The sequence below is a fragment of the Hyaena hyaena genome, unplaced genomic scaffold (assembly GCF_003009895.1).
Source record: "Hyaena hyaena isolate Hyena2069 unplaced genomic scaffold, ASM300989v1 scaffold_111, whole genome shotgun sequence".
NCBI classification, from domain to species: Eukaryota; Metazoa; Chordata; class Mammalia; order Carnivora; family Hyaenidae; genus Hyaena; species Hyaena hyaena.
In genome coordinates, this window is record NW_024080743.1 from 2,934,119 (window position 1) to 2,957,302 (window position 23,184).

Below are 23,184 nucleotides of genomic sequence, written 5' to 3' on the forward strand. Positions count from 1 at the left end.
ATCTCTTGGCTTAGGAGTTCGGGCCCGCATCGGGCTCTCTGCTGTTAGTACCCTTCTCTCTGCCCTTCCCCAGCTTGTTGTCTGTCTTTAAATAAATAAATAAAAACATACATGATTTTAACTCCCAATATATAGGGGGGTGTTAGATGTGGGGTCCAAACGCTTCACTCCTCAGGGAGGAGCTGGGAGTCGAGTATTTCCTCTCATTGAATGGCCCTTTCGTAGGTATTTTCTCATTAACCCATTGTGTAGGTGTTGCTCAGCTAGCTTCTTTGAGAGGGAATTTCTCTGTGTGTAGCTATAGATTGAGTGTGTCATGGAAGGAATCACCTGTTACCATCTCAGACTAGACTGTATTCAAATACAAACTTAATTATGTTTATTTTAGAGGTTCAATATTTGATATACCTAAAAGTAGGAGCATTTTTCATCAAACCAATAGTTTCTTTCTATTAAAAAAATTATCATTTTTGAAATAGTGCTTTTTCTACTTATTCACCTCTATTAATTATAGCAGCTTAGTGTGGAATTTGGAATATCTGTATTGGTGCATAGAGGTAAAGCGATTTATTATTAATTAAAAACTGCCAGTATGTATGGAAACAACATTGCTAGCTAAAACTTTACAAAAGAACAAGTTCATGGATAGCTATTAAGCAATAAATTATTTTATTGCCAAGCAGAAGTTATTAAAAGGCAAAAATATTCCAATATTTTAGAAGTATTTCTAGTTACTAAGCTGAGCACTCAGATTCCATATATAATATACTTGTTATTCACAGTACTAAGGAAAACTGAATAGACATAATCTTTTTTTAAGATTTTATTTATTTAAGTTTATTTAGAGAGAGAGGGCTCCAGTAGAGGGGCAGAGAGGGCGGGAGAGAGAGAATCCCAAGCAGGTTCCACACTGTCAACACAGAGCTCAATGTGGGGTCCAACTCATGAACTGTAACATCAAAATCAAGAGTCGGACACTTACCTGACTGAGCCACCCATGTGACCCAGGATTTTATTTATAATCTCTCTACCCGACACACGACTCCAACTCGCAACCCCAAGAACATGAGTAGCATGTTTCACCAATGAAGCCACCCAGACACCCCTAGACATAATCTGAAATTATGTTTAGATTGAGCACTCTATGCTTTTTGAAACATTAATATACCTAGTGTTCTAGGGATTTACAGCATTTATATAAAATTATATAGCTTCATTGTGAAAAATTGACTCAAAATTTAAAGATTTATTGTATATCTTTTGTTACAATAGTTGTCTCTGCTTAGTAATGAGATAAATAGAATTGGCTTGCCGTTAATTATTCAGAAGTTTTTGATAGTAACTTGCAAAGTCAATGTTAACAGATCTAAAGTCTAAAAAAAAAAATTAAGGAGTATAGAAGAAAAATTTTAAAAGCTAACAGAGCAGAAGCGGTCATCACTATAGCTATTAGAAGTAGCTATAAATAATGGGCAGCAATTCCACTGACAGCAACAGTAAATGACAGAACAGAAACAGAAGTGAGGGAGAAGAAAGAACAGAATTGAGGCAACTGATCTTTCAATGTCACTTCCTTATTAAGTACCGTCACAAATACTCTATTATTTGAAGTAAGCTAGAACAAGGGCAAAGCCAAGACCATTTTCTGAGAGGCCTAAAGGCATCGCTGTATTAGGCACACTACAGTACTGACCTTCTTTGAGTCTTAAGTTAGAGTTGAATTATGTTTAACATATTCCGTGTACTACATTTCATAATAAGAGCTAAGTGTTAAACTGAAAATTAGGTGGACTCCTATTTATCTGAGGTACCACAATTCTCAGTTATGACTAGATAACTCTGTGGCTAGAGTTTAAATGTCTTCAACTCTATATAGGTACTTTATTCATTGTGATTATAAAAATGTAAATACAAGGTTTACCCCAAAAGTTGTCACTCTAGCCACTTGTAAACATTTATGTAAATAAAGTAATAAACATCAAAGAGCTGAAATAAGCATGTTAAAATTTTTCTAATGCATTCTGTGGTTATGACAATTTTAGTAAGTGCACTATTTTTAGAAAGAATAGAAACTATCAGAATGACTAATTTAGAACTATATGGTTTATGGATAAGGTTATATAAGTTTATGGATAACTATAAGAAAAGGAAAATGTATTTGATCAGAAGACTACTATACATATTTAACTTCTGTCTTCAGTTTTTTAGGCTTTATGGTTTTTCAGTATATGCAGTCTCATTCTTAGAATCCCAAGGTCGGGTCAAAGGGCCCAAATGAAGGACATGGAAAAATTGTAGAAATGAAAGTTTAATATTTAAATCAATCCTAACTAAATCACTTTTTGAGAGGTTTTTCTTTGAAAAATTTATAGTGTAGTGAAACTCTCTTGTAATGAAGACATGTAAAACAGAGTAATTAATAGAAATTCTGAAGGGAGTTATTTGTATGTATATCTGCTAGATTAACAAATATAGTGTACCTTCATATTTTTGAAATTTTCAGATATAAAATTTTAATCTTTTTTTGTATTTATTTTTGAGAGAGAGAGAGAGACACAGAGCATGAACAGGGGAGGGGCAGAGAGTGAGGGAGACACAGAATCCAAAGCAGGCTCCAGGCCTTGAGCTGTCAGCGCAGAGCCCAACGTAGGGCTCGAACTCATGAACCATGAGATCATGACCTGAGCTAAAGTTGGAAACTCAACCAACCGAGCCACACAGGCACCCCAAGATTTCAGTCTTAAATAGAAACGGATAGTGTCAGTAGCACTAAAAAGGAAAAACTTTTGTATAACGAAAATGTAGTTTTCATGGAGTTCCTTAGTATAGCTTTAACATATTTCAAGTGAACATGTGTAATTTTCCCAAAATGAAGGGTATAAACAGAGCCTGGAAAACTCGCATGGTTTGCTAGAAAAACAATTTGTGTTCCAGGCAGAAGGTTGACTTAGAAAATCATAGACTCTTAAAGATCATTTAAGTAATTTATTCATTTAACAAAAATTTATTGAACACCTACTGTGTATCTATTTTTCTACAGGAATCAGAATTAACCAGATTACAAGCCAAAATTTCTGGACATGAAAGGGCAGGAGACATCAAGTTTCTACCTACCCTGCTTACGTCTGCAACAGAAATTATGCCTGCCCTTCAAGATCCAAAATTTGCTAAACATTCTCATGCAGCTTTTTTTAAGTGTAGAAAACTGCGTCGCTCAATTAGTGCCAGTGACCTTAGTTTCAAAACTCATAGTGATGAAGATCTTTCTGAAGAATTACTACAAGACTTAAAAAAAATGCAGTTAGAACAATCTTCAACATTAGAAGAAAGCCAGAAGGATCTGACTTATACCCAGCCAGACTCATTTAAACCTCTCAAATATGACACAGAAGATGAAAGTTCTGAGAATAATGACTTCAGTACTCTTAGTGGAATGCTAAGATACATAAACAAAGAAGTGAGACTATTAAAAAAGTCTTCTATGCAAACAGGTGCTGGTTTACCTCAGGTATGTATGTCATTCATTAGAATTTATAATAATTTTTTTTTTTTTACAAATACTTTATTGTCAAGTTGGTTTCCATATAACATCCAGTGCTCATCCCCGCAAGTGCCCTCTTCCATGCCCATCTCCCCCCACCCCCACCACACCCATCAGTCCTAAGTTTGTTCTCAGCATTCAAGAGTCTCTCATGGTTTGCCTCTCTCCCTCTCCCCCACTATTTCCCCCCTTCTTCTCCTCCATGGTCCTCTGTTAAGTTCCTCCTAATCCACCTATACGTGCAAACATATGTTATCTGTCCTTCTTTGCCTGACTTATTTCGCTCAACATAACACCCTCAAGGTCCATCCATGTTGATAATAATTTTATTGCTTGTAGAAAAATCCATATATTTAAATGAAGCATGCCATTAAGTGATATGTAAATACCGAAAGTTCAAAATTTTCCATTGTAACATTGAAAATTTAGCATTGAAAATTAATTTTGCTTAAAATAGCCTATACATTTGATTAAATATAATCTTTATATTTCATTAAAGAACTAAGTCTGTTGCATATTAGGAAAGTATTTTGAACTCTAGATAAAGTTGACCTTGAAAAGCACGAGGGATAGGGGCACTGACCCCTCAGTGCAACTAAAAATTCATATATAACTGACTCCTCCAAAACTTAACTAGTAATAGCCGATTGACTGGAAGCCTTACTCATAACCTAAACAGTCAGTTTAACACATATTTTGTATGTTATATGTATACAATTAAGTAAGCTAGAGAAAAGAAAATGTCAAGAAAATCATAAGGGAAAATACATTCATAGTACTGTATTATATTTACTGATAACGTAAGTTTATTTCATGTTTTACAAGATGAATTATCTGTCAGTACCTACATCAATGTTGTCTTATACATAACACTGTTGATGTTACATATGTATAACACTAAATATAAAAAATGAAAAAGAAATTCATATTTATTTACAGGTTAATAATTCATGAATTGATAAGGAAGCAGCAGCAGTGTGAATGCTCTCTGATAGCCTAGCCTATACACTAATAAATTATTCAAATATTTTTATGGCAAACAGTATTCTAGTCATATTCATAATATACTATTGGAAATAGTGTTATATTTTTTTAAAAACCACTTACCTACGATAATAGGCTGCTGTGCACCTTCTTCATGTACTAGAGAGAGGAACACACCCTATGATGTTATTTGAAAGCAAAGTTAAAAAATATAGAACTAACAGATTATTAAGTTTACAGTAAATATTACTTAACCTTATACCTCTGTAAGGATAGGCTGTCTACTTCCATATAGGTCTTGCACATGATATTCTACGTGGTCAATACTTAGATGATGACACAAACATCTCTTACTGTTCTTGTCCTATATTATTATTTCCCATGAAAACACACATACACAACAGTTCAATTAATTAACTGTACTGCATAAGTATTATTTGGTAAGTAGAAGTGGATTATCATAAAGGTCTTCTTCCTTGTCTTCACCTGGAGTAAGCTGAGGAAGAGGAGGGCTTGGTCTTGCTACGTGAAGGGTGGCAGACGCAGAGGGGTGGAGGACGTGGAAAGGGATGCAGGAGAGGTGGGCACATTAGGTGTAACTTCATGAAAATACATCAGAATTTCTGGCTGATTTTTTTTTTTTTTTTTGCTTTTGCATTTCTTTCAAAATGATTTTATACAATACCAATTGTTCTCCCACCATTTGCTTTAGTTTCAGTGTCCATATCCTAGAAGTTCTAGGTCATAAAAATAAATGTCTTTGGAGGCATTTTTGTCTGTATTAAAAACCCATTTAGGCAGATACCTTTTCTCCTCGGTGATTTTCTTAATGGTGTCTGGGAACTGTCTGCTCTTTCTTGGTCCACAGAAGCTGCTTCTCTGTTAACTCAGTATTTTTTAAGTGAAACGTATTTCTAAAATTATTAAGTCATCCTTTGCTGGCATTAAATTCTCCAGCTTTAAGTCCTTCTCTTTTCTTTGCCCTATGTTGTATTATAGTGACATTGCTTTTTCTCGATCATGTTAGAGTCTATAGGCAGGTCTTTCTTAGAGCCATCTTACACACACATAAAAGTTGCATTTTCAACAGAAGATAAAAAGTACAAGGTTTTCATACCTGCTAGCATAACTGCAGTGATGGCTTCACCAGTTTCCTCTTCTTTTTTTTCTTTTTCTTTTTTTTTTTTTTTTTTTACAATGGTCCTTACACTGGCAGGCAACCACAGCTGCAGACCTCAACCTACAGTAGATGCCAAGCAATTCAGTTTTTTCTTGTAATGTCATGACTTTTCTCTGCTGCTTGGGAGCTCTTCCAACATCACTAGCAGCACTTCATATGGGTTCCTTAATGTTATTCAGAGCATATGGTATTGCTCTAAACACCTTGAAAAACGTGTGAGAACTGCAAGGGGTCACATTTTTATTGTGATACACAGTTTACTGGAGAGATGAACTGCTCACGTGGAGATGGTAAATGTCACTCAGTGTTTTAAGCCACAGGTGGTGGATACAAAATTATTACAGTACCTTTAATTTTATACAGTTATTTAATACCACATCTTTACATTTGTTTACATTCACAACTTCAAGTGGTGCCACAGACTATCAGTGTGTGCCTAAGTTTTGATAAATCTTCTTACAATAGATTTGTGTATATGTTATGGTAGTAAATGAAAAAAATGTCTTCATATATTTTATGGATTCATGACATACCTTTTTCTTAATTTGTTGATATTTCTAGGCTGTGAGGCTCTTCCATGAGTTTTTTTCAAATTGTTGCAAATCTCCAAAAGTTTTTCCAATATACTTATTCAAACAAATTAGCATATAATTGGACCTGTGCAGTTCAAACCTGTATTATTCAAACATCAGCCCATGTTATTCAAGGGTCAGCAATATTGGAAAATGCTTTTGGAGCTCCAAAATTAGTTGTGTTTCTAGACTTATGGGAATCCATTCTAGTAAAAATTATTAAGGGGACCTTAATAATTTGGTCATAGACTTCCACAGTTGCAGAGTATCTCATTTACATCATTTATCTACTTCCATTATTCCTTATATATGATACTCAGTAGGTAATTTTATTCATACTACACATACCCTGCACTCAACATTTTTTATAAGCATTTAATCTATAGCTTACATATAGAAGTAATCTCTTCCAGAGAAACCCAGATTTTTTCAATGCCCATTTGCTTCATTTTCAAACACATCAAAATAGAATTGGTGACCTATAAAATTTTTAAAGCATTTTTAGACTGGATCTAGGACAAAGACTATTAGAGCTTCTTTTCACCTCTCCACATTGAAAAGAGCTTAATTTACTACTTATAAGCAGAAAACGATATAAATAACATTCTTGTTGGTAAAATAAAATTTTCACATGAAACCTCAAGTGTATAGCAAGCAAATCAGATGGTATAGTAAACAAGGCAATCATGTATAATGCCTAATAACATTAGTTTTCGTCTAGCCTTTAAAACTACAGTTGTGTTTACTTCATATCCTTTTTATATCCTTTATTCAGCCGTTTGATTATTTATTGAGCATCTACAAAACACCAGTCACTAGGATTATAGAAAAATAAAAATGGCTAGGACCCTGTCCAAACAGAGTTTATTACATTTTAGTGGGGAAACCATCAGTAAGCAAGTAAATAGACATATGTTCTAATGCTAGGTGGAATAAGAGCGTACATTGCGACAGGAGTTATGTTTTAGATAAGGTGGTCAGGGAAGACCTGTCAAGTAGGTGACATTTGGGGGCACCTGCGTGGCTCAGTCGATTAAGCATCCAGCTCTTAATTTCTGCTCAGGTCATGATCTCACAGTGAGTTTGAGTTCCACGTCAGGCTCTGTGCCGATGGCATGGAGCTACTTGGGATTCCCTCTCTCTCTGCTTCTCTGTCTCTTCCCCACTTGCATGCTTGCTCGCTCTCTCAAAATAAATAAACTTTTTAAAAAAGTGACATTTGATCAGTCCTATAGGAAGTAAGGAAGTAAGCAGTCCCAATATCTGGAGCAAGGACATTGGAGGAAAGAGAACAACAGGTACCAAAGTCCTGAAGTGGTAGCCTGCCTGGCATGTACAAAAAACAGCTAGGAGGTATATTCCTGGTTTGGTGTAAACAAAAGGGAAAGTAGTAGCCGATAAGAGATGATGTTAATTAGGGGTTGGGTTGTAGGGTGGGAGACAGGGGTGCTCTTGCACCTGTAAGAACTTTGTATTTTATTTGAATTGTGATGGGAAACCATTGGAAGGTTCTGCCTAGGGAAATGACAGTTATCTAATTTATGTTTTTAAAGGGTCATTCTGGCTGTTTTACCAAGAATGGATGATAAAGGAACAAGAACAAAGACTATCAGGGCACCTGGGTGGCTTAGTTGGTTAAGCATCTGACTTTCGCTCAGGTCACGATCTCGCGGTTCGTGGGTTCGAGCCCCGCGTCGGGCTCTGTGCTGACTGCCGGCTCAGAGCCTGGAGCCTATTTCAGAGTCTGTGTCTCCCTCTGTCTCTGACCCTCCCCTGCTCACGCTGTCTCTCTCTCTCTCTCTCTCCTAGAAATAAATAAAAATATTAAAAAAAAAGAACAAAGACTGTCTAGGAGTCTACATGTAATAATCCAGGCAAGAGACAATTTGGGGCAGGCAGGAGGATAGATGTGGAAATGCTAACAATGGTTCCATATCTGGATATATTCTGAAGGCAGAGCCAACAGGATTTAATGTAGGTTTTAAGTGACATAGTAGCCAAAGAAGACTCCAAAGATTTTGGCCAGAGTAAGTGAGCTTTTACTGAGCTGAGGAATACTAGGAGATGAGCAGATTTGGAAGCCTCTTAGAGATCAGAAGTTTGACTTTAGATATATTAAATTTGAGATTTCTGTTAGATGTCGAGGTGAAAATGACGAATGATTGGGCTAATGAGGCTGAAGTTAAAAATTTAGATATCAGCATGTAGATGGTTATTAAAGCTGGATTAAATCAAGGGAGTTAGTGGGGGTAGAAAAAAGAAGCCCCCAAATTAAGCCTAATTTAGTAAGGCTAAACTACTTTTAGCATTAAGAAGTTGAACATCTAATAAAGCTGAGGTTTAAATAGGAGGGGAAAAAAGGAAAATATAGTATCATGTTTCAGAAAAGACAATGATACCAAATGTTGCTAAATAAAGTGAGGAACAGTAGTTGATATATTTGATAAAGTCCAAGCTGTATAAGACCTTTATGAGAATGGCTTCATGATAATTTAGAGGATAAAGCCTGATTAGAGTGTGATCAGCAGAGCGTAGAAGAACTATGCAAACACCAAAAACAGGCAACTCTTTTGAGAATAGCGTGTCAAGGGAGAGAAATGAGAGATATAGAATGCCAAGGGAGAGTTTTTTGGTTTGTTTTTTAGAATAAGACATAAAACAGCATTTAGCTGGTGGGAATGATCTGGGAGGGAAACTGATAATTCAAGACATAGAGTGGAAGGTGTAAAATTCTTAAGGTCAGCTGAAGGAGAGAATTCAGCAGAGAAGTAGAACTAGCTGGGATAACAGACAGTTCATCCACTGTAGTGGGAACAGAAGTACAATATATACATAGAGAAATACATGGAAAGATTTGGTGAGAAGGGAGCAATTTCTTGATTGATTGCCTGTATTTTCTTAGAGAAGGTTTTTTTATTAAGATTATGAACTATGGCAGGGTAAGGTATTGGGTTTTAAGAACAGGGCAGGTGTATGAAATAGGCATCTCGGAGAATGGAAAATATAAATGGGCTAGGCAAGTCCAGTAGGGTTGCCAGGCAGATGGTTTTGTTGGGTGAAATGGCCCTGCAAGTTAGTCTATCTGGCATGTCAGGGTGACCCTTTCTTCCCATGATAGTGACAGCCAAAAAGAACTATCACAAATTTTCATGTTTCCCCGTGGGGAGTACGGTTTCCTTTAAGAACCTCTCCTCTACTCCAGTGGCCCTTAGAGTCCTAAATTTGCAACAGTCTATTTCTGGTAAAATAGGATAAACTTGATTAGTACGGTGACAGATTGTATTCATGGTAATACATGGCATTTACTATATGCAGACACTATTTCCTTTACATAAATTGACTCATTTAATCTTTATTGATTGGTACTATTATTACCCTAATAATAACAAATAGTTCTATTATAGGGGTTACTCTTATTTTTAATTTTATTTATTTTTGAGAGAGAAAGAGAACAGGGGGGAGGGGCAGAGAGACTGGGAGAGAGAGAATCAATCCCAAGCAGTCTCCACACTGTCCACGTGGAGCCCAACAAGGAACATGGAGCTCAAACTCAGGAACCATGAGATAATGACTTGAGCCAAAATCAAGAATCTGACACTTAATCAATTGAGCCACCCAGGTGCTAGGGGTTACTATTATTATCCCTATTATACAGATGAGGCTTTGTTCTTAACCTTTGTTGATATACTAATTACATAGTTGTGTTTATATTGTGTTCAGTGCTGTTTAATTACATAGTTTGCTTTTGCAACTGCTTAGTAAATTAGAGATTAAGAGGTTAGGACTTAAAAATTACTACACAACTGATAGAGTATCTTAGTCTATAGGTCACTGGAATAAATAGATGCATTTGAATAATTCAAGCCATTTTACCTGTTCTGTTTTAAATGGAAAGTCAGCCAAATTAAAATATGCAAAATACTAATAAAATAAAATATGCAAAATACTATAGCCAGTTTTTTAGAAAATCCAAAGTTAAATTCTGTTCACATCAGCTTTGTTCATTGCCAGTGATGCTCTACTGAGTTTTAAATGCAATAACCGTAGTCAGTAGCCTTTACATTAGTCTCACCTGGTCCTTGTAGCTCATGAGCCTCAATTGTGTTATCTGTGTTGGTTTAATTTTGTCTTGAAAAGAAGGGCCTGGTTCTTTGGGTTGCTCAGCATGCCATTTGATACTCCTTCAAGACCCATGCTGGGACTAATGCTTGACAAATGCTCATCTGTGGATTTTACTCAGTTCTTAGATGGCAAACACTTGCAATTATACCTTAATCTTAAGGGAAGGGTGCCTGAAGACACCTCAGTACTTTGGCTATAGGGACTCCTCTTTTTTTTTTTTTTCTTTTAATGGAAGGTGAGAAAATTCAGAGCAAGCACTGCTACCATTGAAAGAGACTTTGACTTACTATGGTTTTACTGTCTAACTTCATGGTCATTTACATGTACATTCCATTAATAAATGTAAAATTTGTAAAACTTGACATATTTTAAATTGGGTTGTAGAACCTTGATCTCCAGGCCCTCTCTGGTCCTTAGCTCACCTCACCTACACTAAAATAGGACACTGCATTGGTCTCTGATATAAAAGCAGGAATTTTAAATTTTGTTAAGCCAAAAAGAACTATTATTTAAATGGAATTTTATAAAGAAACCCTAATATGTCAGTCAGATACAAAGATAATCTATCTGATTAAAAGTGGATTGGGGCTAACCTCTGCCCAGTTACTTACTTGCTCACCCCCTTGCATGTCTGCCCATGCAAAAACTCCAGAGTAGCAGCCCTGGATTCATCTTTAAGGAAAATAAACTTGAGTTTAGGGCTCCAAGGGAAAAGGGGGCACCACCGTGTTTTGCCCTGTCATGCCCTTAGCTCTCTCACTGCACACATGAGTGTGGTAGATTATTTTGTAATTGTCTTTGTCTGCCATGTTGCAATTAATGTGTACTGTTAAAATATTTTTCTTTGGTATAGTGAGTGACTTAGGTTTAAATTTGATTTGAAGGTGTCATCATGAAATTACATTTGTTTCTGACTTATGATTTGAGTTTTCATTTTTGTAGAGAGTAAAACAGCTGGCATTTAAGTCATGCACTGATTTGGGTAAAAGATCCTTAAGCTCTTTATTTTAAGCAATGGAAAGGCGAAGGGGCCTCATTGTTGGTCTGTGTTGAGGGCATCAGTGGGCCTTAATCCAGCTCTGCTCCAGAGAGTGCAGTTTTCAAGTTCACTGAACCAGCAGAAAAAAAAATCTAGAAACTACTACAGGAGGAGTACTTGTGTTAGCTCTTTTATTTATGTTATAGCACAAATACTGATTTTCCTAACAGTTAACTATGTTGGCACTTCATTCGCCATAAAGCCTCTAACACAACAGTTTTCGGACAAAAGCTTCAGAAGTCACAAAAAAGAAAAAAAAATCACACATGCACGAAATTTTGAACACATTATCAAGGAGTTCACAGATATCAAGTTAAAAACTCCTGTTTTAGATTTGAACAGTGGAATACTGTGCTGTGAATACTGATTAATTAGCTAATTCACAACTTATTAGGAAGTTATAAGAAGTATTGTTTATAATTATCTTATTTCCAAAAAGGAAAAAGTCATTTGCAAATATAGCCCATATGCCATGCAATAACATGAAAAATAAAAATTGAGAAAGTCATCTATAGGGAAAACAGAGAAGAAAAAAAGCAAAGTGAAGCAGGGTTACAAGTAATACCTAGAGACATGGTAACATTTTCAAAACCCTGGCCTAAGTAAAGACCAAAGTGTGACAAGAGTATTTGACTTGTATCTTTAGAAACTTCTGGGCCTTTTCCCAGTATTTTTCTACTTCTCTATGTTGTGCTCTTTTTTGTTCAGATATTTCTCTCGTCATTTTCCTTTCCTGCTCTTGTTTTTTGTTTTTTGTTTTTGTTTTTTTTCCCTTTCTCTTTTTCATTGACTTTTTTCATGTAGCCCTTCATCTATTTTCCTTATTGTGCCCTCAAACCATAATGTGACACCAGTGTCTAAATATCTATTATGTGTCCTCTGTTTTTGTTTTTTAAATCAGTTTAAACTTTGCCCCCCCTCCCAGTGCCCCCTAACCAAAATTATTTGCTTTTTAAATTTCATGTGGTCCATTTTTTACTTTCTCTGATTCTCATTTCTGATTCTTATTTCTTAATTAAGTATTTCCCACTCTTGCTTTAAATTATGTTCCTGATTATTATAGTGGACATTAATGCTAAATTCAATAAGAATAATTCAAACGCTAATCTTTTTTTTTCTCATTATTCCAGGGAGAAAAGTTGTAAAAGAAGATGTTGATGTGGTGAAAAATGAGATTTTTGGTACTGTGTTTATTACATGTAGCTCGTACTTCATAGGAGCTGTTATTTTATTGTTTTTGAATAAATTTACATTTCAGTATATATATATTTTTTTTATTTATTCCTGAGAGAGAGAGAGACAGTGTGAGCAAGGGAGGGTCAGAGAGAGAGAGGGAGATACAGAATCCGAAACAGGCTCCTGGCTCTGAGCTGGCTGTCAGCACAGAGCCTGACGCAGGGCTTGAACCCATGAACTGTGAGATCATGACCTGAGCCGAAGTCGGACGCTTAACTGACTGAGCCACCCAGGCACCCCAACATTTCAGTATATTTAAAGAAAATTCTTCAAAAGCTTTTTCTTTTTGTGACAGCGAATTCATTACTAATTTTGGTTTAAACTTGCTACTTTCCTTGTCTTTGTTTCTTACGTAAAAATCATTGCTAAAATGCTTAATAAGTACATTGAGTCATTTTATTTTCAATTAGATTACCATATTATCTGCCTATTGTTCTAGTAATACATTATTTTTGTTTGTTTATTTATTTAGTAGGCTCCACACCCAGCATGGAACCCAATACCAGGCTTGAACTCATGACTCTGAGATCAGGACCTGAGCTGAGATCAAGAGTTGGACACTTAATTGATTTTCTTTTTTCAAATAAGTAATATGAATTTAGAAGTCAGTCTGCCACAGGTTCATAATTGTACTAATAATGGCTGGCTTTTGTTGAGTGTTTACCATTTAGTGTTTACCACTGTTCTAGGCACTTTCTATTTGTCAATTCATTAAATTCACATAATCTATTTTATACGGTATATACTATTATTATTCCTGTTTTACAGGTGGAATTATTTAACAAAGTGACACAAGTATGTGTAACAAAGAAACTGATTTTTTAAGTATCCTGAGACGGTGTTGGGGTTAGTGACCCTATTTATACTGGCCAGCTTTATGGTAGAATAAAAATAATGCTGCAAAATTAAGATGACCTATCTAAACCCTCTCAGGATTAGTCCAAATAGGATACATTCTAACATTCTAAGGATAAACCTAAGAATATGGAGTTAATTTATTCTGATAGGTAAACATTAAAGCCATTAATGTTGACAGTACCACTTGAATAAACTAATTAAGAATTTGTAATTACTTGTCAGGAGTGGAATAAAGTTTATCTTTTTACTTCTACCGACTAATCACTTGACCCTAAGAGTTAAATTACTGATTCAGTCTTTTTAGCCAGCACCCTTATTTCTCTTTCCCCCAGCTTTCTACCATGTGCCTTATGAATTCTTGTTCATGGACTAATGAGCATTACTGAATTGTCACATTGTACATCTGACACCTTCATTAATTTAGTTTCCAGCCTGAGCTGGACTCATTTTTTTTTCCTTAAATAGTTTATTGTCAAGTTGATTTCCATACAACACCCAGTGCTCATCCCAACAAGTGCCCTCCTCTATGCCCATCACTCCCCTTCCCCTCTCCCCCACCCCCATCAGCCCTCAATTTGTTCACAGCATTCAAGGACTCTTTTTTTTGACAGACTTTAATCTTTTCCTCCTAGCTTCCTTCCTCTTCCTCTTGACAAGTATGCTAATATTTGTATTTTCAACTATCCCCTTTAATACATCTCCTATACTCTAAAGGGATAATTTACCCACTTATTTCATAGATTGTCAGGTCCAGTCTCCCTCAATTTCCTTTATGTATCCCTGACTACTCTTGATTCATCCAGGATTAGACACTTAGTTTAAGCAGGACCAGAGTCCTTTCTTAAAAATTTTGAAGATGAGGGACTCCTAGGTGGTTCATTCAGTTAAGCCTCTTAATCTTGATTTCTGCTTAGGTAATGATCTAACACTTTGTGAGATCAAGCCCAGTGTGTCTCTGCTCTGACAGTGCAGAGCCTGGTTGGGAGTCTCTGTCTCTCTATCTCTATGTCTCTCAAAATGAGGTTAAAAAAATTTTTTGTTTTGTTCTTCTTAAATAGTTTATTGTCAAGTGGGTTTCCATATAACACCCAGTGCTCATCCCCACAAGTGCCCTCCCCCATGCCCATCACCCCTGTTTCCCTCCCCCCACCCCCGTCAGCACTCAGTTTGTTCTCAGCTTTCAAGAGTCTCTCATGGTTTGCCTCCCTCCCTCTCCTCCACTGTTTTTCCCCTTCTCCTCCCCCATGGTCCTCCGTTAAGCTGAAACTACAAACAGACAAATCCCTCTATCTTTTTGCATGCCTGGATGATAAAATACAAGACTCCAGAGCTCTTTATAGCCATCTTTCCTAGCACGTGGGTCAAAGCAGCAATGCAACTAGTCTAGAGAAAGGAGGAAAAAATTGAAATAAACCTACAAAAAGGAACAAGAAAGAATAACTGAAGATCCTGGTTCTGTATGCCTTTGAGACTTGGCCACATTTTTGAGACATCACAATATTCTTCAATAAGCCCGTTTATAAAACTAGTTCAAATTGGATTTCTGTCACTCGCAAGCAAAAAAGTGCTGACCAATGTACTTGTCCTTTTTTTTTTTTTGCCAGCAAAGTTTTTAGAAAAAAGTTTATATTCCCTGTTTTACTTTTTACTTCCAACCCAATCCTTAACCTAATACAATCTGACTTCTCTTACTGTGTTGCCATACCTAGTGTCCTATTTTCATTCCTTACCTTGATTTTTTTGTATTGTGATCTCTTTATTTGACTCTAGAACACTGCCAGTCTTTCCTGATTCTCCTTTTAGAAACAAAGAGCTGATCTTTACATAATACCTACCATTATGCACATGCCAGGCAATGTTGTAAAGAGAAACAAGTATAGCAACAATCTATGAGGAAATATCTTCCAAGGAGGTCATGCAACACAGTACTGTAGGTACCACATGAGTAAAATATTGAGGAAAAAGAGAGGGTAGTAGTAGAGTGCACACCATCCCTCAAACTCTCATCCTACAGCTTAGGCATAGTCTGCATGCACTGTGTTCAAAGTTCCAGTGGAAAGGAACCCTGCCCCCATAATAGTCTACATTTATTATTGGGCTGAGATAGAGAATATCTATGTAGCCATGCACTAATGGAAACTTCTTTGTAGAAGAAGTAGCCTTGGTAGAGAGGAGGAACCTTTCCATCCCTCTGTTAAAGCTAACTCAAATTTGTTGATCCAGCTGCCTTTTTTGCTACTAAAAGTTTGAGAGGACAGGAGATTGGAGGCAGAATGAGCCTCTAGACTTATTGTGATTATTTCTCATTAGGAAAGTGCCAGTATGTATCACTGTATTTTATACAAAATAGGCACAATGGGTTAAGTAATTTTTCTCATGGTCATGTAGCTTTATAACAGCTGGGATTTGAACTGACTGAAGAGTTCATGCTTTTAACTGCTCAAGGACATTACCTCTTATATTGCCTTTTACTGCTTTGGACATCCATTCTTAGTATTCTTGTCTGTCTGCCTCTGAACTGTTGGGATTCCCTAGGTTTCCTCAGATCTCTCTTCTACAGGTATTTGTTCTTAGATCAGTTCATCCAGTACTATTGCTTCAGTAATAATCTTTATGGTAATAACTTCCAGATCTATATCTTCATCTTTTCCTTGCTACAAATCTGTATTTTCAGTTGCCCACCCAGACAGTTCTCTGGATATCCTATAGATTTTTTTTTTTTTTTTTTTTTTTTTAAGAAAACTTTAGGGCTGTCTGGGTGGCTCAGTCAATAGAGCATCCAACTTCAGCTCAGGTCATGATCTCACAGCTCATGGGTTCAAACCCTGTGTCAGGCTATGTGCTGACAGCTCAGAGCCTGGAGCCTGCTTTGGATTCTGTGTCTCCCTCTCTGTCCCTCCCCTGTTCACTCACTGTCTCTCTCAAAAAATAAATAAAACATCAAAAAAATTTTATAAATCTTTAAATTTATCCAAAATTGAAGTTATGAGGTTTTCTCAAAATTTACCTATTCTGCTTTCCTGTTTGGTTTTGGTTTTGGTTAGATGTTTGCTTAATTTTCCATCATCACTCACCTAGTTTTTGCCATCAAAGACCATAATCTGGTGGCTATCAGATCACTCTTTTCTCTTTCTACAAAACATAGACTATTATTAGCCTATTTCAGCCATCCATACCTGTTGGATCTTGTTATCATGTGTTTCATCTATGAAGTCTTACATTCTAGCATCCCCACTCTAACAACAATTTCATATCCTTTCAGTTCTCTCAATCTCTAATCCCTGTTGATATTTTTCCACATTAAGAATGTGTTTCCATGTAACATTCTTTTCTATAATATGGAATCATTCTCATAGAGGTAATTTACTAATGTGGTTGAGACTGTGGACTTTGAGTAGGAAACTTATACATCCAGCCATGATAGAATAATTGGTATTCGTCTTGCCCTTATGTCCTACACAATTATAAAACTGGACAAAATATGTGAGACCGTTCTTTTTAGTCATTAAGCAACAGAAAGCACAAGGCTGTAATCTTTAAATGAAGAGAAACATTCAAAGTTAACCCTACGAGGAGTGCCTGGGTGTCTCATGTGGTTAAGCATCCGACTTTAGTTCAGGTCACGATCTCATGGCTCATGGGTTCAAGCCCTGTGAGGTTCGGGGTTCGGGCTCTGTTCTGACAGCTCAGAGCTTGGTGCCTGCTTCAGATTCTGTCTCCATCTCTCTCTGCCCCTCCCTAGCTCACACACTATCTTTCTCAAATATAAAGAAACATTTAAAAAAAAATTTTTAACTTAAGTTAACTGTACTATTTGCTTAGGCTCTCAGATTGGGGGCAAACTTCCCCAGTTACAATTCTGGTGCAGGGAAAGAAAGCCCAAGTGGAGTGGTGATCATGCTGAGCTGAGGCACATTTCAGTTTGGAATTGCTACGGTGGCTAGAATTTGTGGAGCAGAATACCAGAGATGCGGAGGCACAGGGTAGACACAGAAGACTGAGAGTCTCCCTCAAGTCCCTGCAAAGGGCAGGCTTTACACGTACAGGATGAAAATCTGCAAGACAGAGAGTGGCTGCGAGGAGGCTGAGTGGAAAGGAGATACCAGAAATTACATACTTCTAGGGAATGTTAGAGGTCCAGACTATCCACAGAGTAAGACACTTTCTGAGCACCTTGGGCATGTAAAGTCATACGTTGGGTACAAAACCAAATCCTAGAATAGAGGTATACAATAAAACCAAATCAAAGCCAAAATAGACCCACCCAAGCAAAGGATAAAGCTAAGCCTGAGAGGATCGAGAATATCTGCCAATAATTTTTTTTTTTTTTGAGAGAGAGTGCATGTGTGTATCACATGTGAAAGAGAGACAAAGTGGGGGAAAGACAGAGACAAAGAAAGAATTCCAAGCAGGTTTCATGCCCAGTGCAGAGTCTAACATGGGGCTCAATCCCACACCCCTGGGATCATGACCTGAGCCAAAATCAATAGTCAGATGCTCAAATGACTGAGGCACCCCTAACTCAGTATTCTTTAAAGGAAAACAATTCAGAAATCTAGAATTGCATTTATGTATCCATCACAATATCCAGATATCCAGCATACAATAAAAATTACTAGACATAGGAAATAGAAAAGTTATGACCCATAATCTAGAGGAAAGTCAGTGAAAACCAACTCAAGGTAATTTAGATAGTGGAATTAGTATACAAGGTCTGTAGAGCAACTATTATAAGGTCTTTGTTTAAAGGAAAAGATGTACACAATGAATAAAGATGGGGGAGGAATCTCAACAAATAGAAAATATAAATGAACCAAATGGAAATTCTAGAACCAAAAAAATTACTATATCTGAAATAAATTCCCAGTGTCACCTTAACAGCATAGTGGAAATGAAAATCAGTTCGCTTGAAAGCAAAGTAATAGAAAATGTCAACTCTGAAAAACAGAGAAACATGGTTCAATAAATAGTAACAGAACAACCAAGACAATGTGATTCATTATTAAAGAGAGAAGAAAGACAGGTACCTGAGTGGCTTAGTTATTTGAGCATCTGACTCTTGATTTCAGCTCAAGTCATGATCCCAGGGTTGTGGGGATTGAGCCCTGCAACCTTCTCCACACTGAGCATGGATCCTGATTGGGATTCTCTCTCTCCGTCTCTGCCCCCTCTCCCCTGCTCATGCACTCTCTCTCTAAAGTAAATAAAAAATTTTGAAAAGAGAAAATGGGACAGGAAAAAAAATTTTTTTTTTAATATAATTTATGTCAAATTGGCTTCCATACAACACAGTGCTCATCCCAACAGGTACCCTCCTCAGTTCCCATAACCCACTTTCCCCTCTCCCTCACCCCCATCAACCCCCCAGTTTGTTCTCAATATTTAAGAGTCTCATATGGTTTGCGGAGAAAAAAGTTTTAGAAAACTATGAAAATATATCAAATTTGGTGTAGGGAAAGAAAAGGACAACCTACAGGTCCTCTACGTTTAGCAAACCCTAAGCAGAATAAATACAAAGAACATCATACTTAGGCATACAGTAGTGAAAACTCCTGAACACTAAAGAAAGAAAACCTTAAAAGCAAACACAGAAAAAAGTCTAAGAAGCAAAGATCCAAAAGAAGACTGATCTCTGACAAGAAACAGTGAGACATGCTTTAAATAGAAAGACTATACTGAAAGTAAAACAGATTAAAAGAAAAGGCACCAGGCCTACAGCAGGCAATTTCTGACAGACTTCAAAACAAGTATTGGTGAAGATAAAGAATGAGGTTTCATAATGGTAAAAGGATGCGTTCAGCAGGAAAACATAATACCAAATGTGTATACCCCAAATAACAATCTTCAGAACACATGTAGTAAAAACTAACAAAACTAACGACAGAAACAGAAAAATCCACAATCACAGCTGGAGTTTAACCTCCATTTTCCAATAATTTAAAGAATAAGAGACAAAAAAACAAAATAAGGATACAGATTTGAACAAAACCATCAAGTAACTTGATATAACTGACATTTAAAGAATACCACTCCTAGCAACTGCAAAATACACATTCCTTTCAAGTGTACATAGAATGTTGATATATCATATGCTGGACCACAATTTAGGTCTCAATAAATTTCAAAAGACTGCAATTCTACAGAGTATGGTCTCTGACCACAATGTCCTTAAATTTCCATAACAGTATATCTAGAAAATCTATAAAAATTATGTGGAAATTAATCTTGACATAATCCTTGAGTCAATGTATAAAAAGGGAATTTAGATATTTTCTTTGGTAATAAAGACACAGATGTTAAAATTGTGAGATGCAGCTAAAGGAGTAATTAACACTTTGTAATTTCTTTATAATCTGTGAAGAGAAAAGTGTAAAATCAGTGGTCTGTAGGGGCGCCTGGGTGGCTTAGTCGGTTAAGCGTCCGACTTTCGTTAGGTCATGATCTCGCGGTTCGTGGGTTCGAGCCCCGCGTCGGGCTCTGTGCTGACTGCCAGCTCAGAGCCTGGAGCCTATTTCAGAGTCTCTGTCTCCTTCTCTCTCTGACCCTCCCCTGCTTACGCTGTCTCTCTCTCTCTCTCTCTCTCTCTCCTAGAAATAAATAAACAAAAATATTTTTAAAAAAATAAAAATAAAATCAGTGGTCTGTATTTCCACCTCAAGAAGCTAGAGGGCTTAAAGAGTAAGTTAAACCTAAAGTGAATAGAAGGGGAAAAATAAAAATCAGTGATGTGGAAAACAAGAGAAAGTACTCTGATTCATTGAAAATAATAAAATTAATTGATCTAGGAAGGCTTATCAAGACAGAATAGAAATAACCAATATTTTGAATGAAAGAGGGGCTGGCTATGTCAATAGATCCTACAGACATTTTAAAATGATTAAGGAATATTAAAACACCTGACACTCTGAAAGTGGAGGAGAAAAACTTGCAGATTACTTTGTGAGGCCACTGTAACAATGATACCAAAGTTTAACAAGAACAGTACATGCATAGAAGATAACCTTGTGAACATAGACTGTAGGTCAGAAAATTATAGCCCTCAAACCAAATGTGACTTTCCTGTCCCTGTTTTTGAAAATAAAGTTTAATTATATATTGTCTGTGGCTGCTTTTACATTATAACAGAATTGAATAGTTGTGACAAAGACTATGATAGGCCACGAAGTCTTCAATAGTTACTATTTGGCCTTTAAATAGAAAAAGGCTGTGGACCTCTGACATAAACACAGAAAGTTTCAATGAAATATTAGCAAGCAAAAGTCAGATATATAAAAAGAAGGTTACATAATTACCAATTGACGGTTATGCCAGTAAGTCCGGGCTGGCTTATTTAATCTAATTCACAGAGTAAGCAAAATAAACGGGAAAAAGCACAGTTGTCTCAAAAGATGCAGAAATAACTTTTAACAACCCTTCAGAGCCTGGTTCTGCCACCCATTTACTTTGTCACTTGAGGCAAATTACTTAATCTTTCTGTGTGTTTGTTTCCTCAATTATAAAATAGAATAATGTTACCTACCTCAAATAGTTATGAATATTAAACAAGTCAGTACACTTAGAGTAATACCTGGCACAAAGTAAGTTCACAGTAAATGCGAACTGTTGGCTGCTGCTGTTATTCATTTTCTTCTTCGGCTTAGATAGGAGAGAGTATCACTTCAGATCACTCCGTTGCTATTATCCTGAAGTTTTTGGTCCTTTATTTACATGGAAAAACTTTACTGAATTTATTAACTGCCCTTTTCCTCCCTATATTTAAGTCATATTATAGAGAAAAGCATACATCCATGTTGTGGTGAGGACTACTGGTTCTTTCTTTGCCAAAACAAATTATTTTCCTTTTCCTGTAATTACAGAGTTTTAGCTGGGCCCATGGCCAGACACTATTTCTCAGCATCTCCAATGGGTAAGTTCTCACCAGAAGAATACAAGCAAAAATGATGTGTGCCACTTCAGTCTTGAACATTTAAGTATTACATATGTGCTCTACCAAGGTCAATGCCCTACAGCCAGAATTGCCAGCATCCCGACTTCAACCATGCATGTGAAGAAAACACCGTTGGGAATGACAAAAAAGAAACAAAATAGAAGGAATATAGGTGCCTAAGCAATCTGGAGCATTCTCCTTAGACTATTACACAGAGAGAAGAATAAAATTCTGTCTTTTTAAGCTACTGAATTTTTAAGGTCTCTTTGTAAAACAGTTTAATTATACACATTTGTGACTGTACACCGTTGCATAAAAATCTTTGTTGGTATTAATCTTTACTTCTACCTGGGTCAAATCTTCACCACTTCTCATAAGTCCATTAAAACACCCACACACAGATACACACACACTCAGCATATGATTTCACCTCACGCTTCAAAGAGAGTAACTGCCAATTGGTGAATGGATAAAGTTGATGTGGTATGTATATATGATGGAATGTTATCCAGCCATTAAAAAGAATGGAATTTTGCCATTTGCAATGGCATGGATGGAGCCTGGAGAGTACAATGCTAAGCAAAATAAGAGAGAAAGACAAATACTGAGATTTCACATATATGTGGAATTTCAGAAACAAAGTAGCAAAGGGAGAAAAAAAATCAGTAAGCAGATTCTTAATTATAGAGAAGTGATGGTTAGCAGAGGGGAGGTGGGTAGGAGGATGGGTCAAATAGGGGATGGGGATTAAGGAGAGCATTTGTGATGAGCACTGGCTGTTGTATGGAAGTATGAATCACTATATTATACAACTGAAACTAATGTTGTGGGGAATAAGCTTAAGAATTCCCTGAACTTACACCAATAGGTTAACAAGGCATAAAGAAATAGAAAGCCACAGGATGAATGCATAAAAGATTAGTTAAACAAGATTAGGTAAACAGGGCAAGGCCCCCAGTATAGGACAAAAGTATAGGAATAGGAAATCTCAGGATGTAAACATCCAAGACTAGGTAAACAAGATTAGGTATTCAGGGTGGAAGCACCCCCCCCCCCAACTTAGTACAATATCAGAAAGCTGCTTTCACAGTAAGAAAGGACCAAAATAGGTAAACAGGGCTATAGACCACAGCAAGTTGCCCAGAGCAGAGCTAATTAGCAAGAAAAAAGGTGCCTTGTTGACTTGTAGGTAGCATGCTCTCTTTTTTGTCCCCTAGGCAAGTTTAGGTAAACAGAGGTGGCGCCTCATACCTGCTTTAAACAACCATTTGCCCTGTGCCAGTATTTTGTTTTGTATTGACCTTCACACCGCATATCTTCAAAACACTCTTTGCCCCCACACCATGAGTTAATGTGCACAGTTTCATTGTTTCTTTGTGCACATCCATCATGCTTGTAAGCCTTCTGATCCTAATAAAAACAGAGCAAGCACCCTTCCTTGGGCCTCTTATCTCCTCCTGGACATTAGCCTCTCTCACATTTTAATCTCACTGGACAAGAGACAACTCCAGATCCAGATTACGACATAATATAATGTGGGGAATAGATTTAAGAATTCTCTGAGCTTGCTCCAATTGGTTACAAGGCTTAGGGTGGAAAGACGCCACAGGACAAAAGCTCCCAGGATAGAACAAAGTGTAGATTGGAAAGCCACTTCCACAAGAAGAAAGCGTCTGAGAACAGGTAGAGGCAGAAAGCCACTGCAGCAGGGCGAAAGCACCCAAG

At 36.7% G+C, this 23,184-nt stretch overlaps 1 protein-coding gene across 3 annotated transcripts in view; it reads left to right on the plus strand.

Moving 5' to 3' along the window:
* The window catches only part of CCDC18 (coiled-coil domain containing 18), a 137,057-nt gene extending 115,364 nt beyond the window's left edge, over positions 1-21,693 (plus strand). For 2 of the 3 annotated variants that reach the window (XM_039236482.1, XM_039236483.1), the window contains exons 29-30: positions 3,041-3,508; positions 21,389-21,693. In XM_039236482.1, the coding sequence (XP_039092413.1) occupies positions 3,041-3,508; positions 21,389-21,442 (522 nt within the window). In that variant the 3' untranslated portion in view covers positions 21,443-21,693. Of the gene's footprint in view, positions 1-3,040; positions 3,509-12,568; positions 12,620-21,388 lie in introns of all 3 variants that reach the window. The other variant, XM_039236484.1, reaches the window with a different exon arrangement.
* Positions 21,694-23,184: the final 1,491 nt, after the last annotated feature.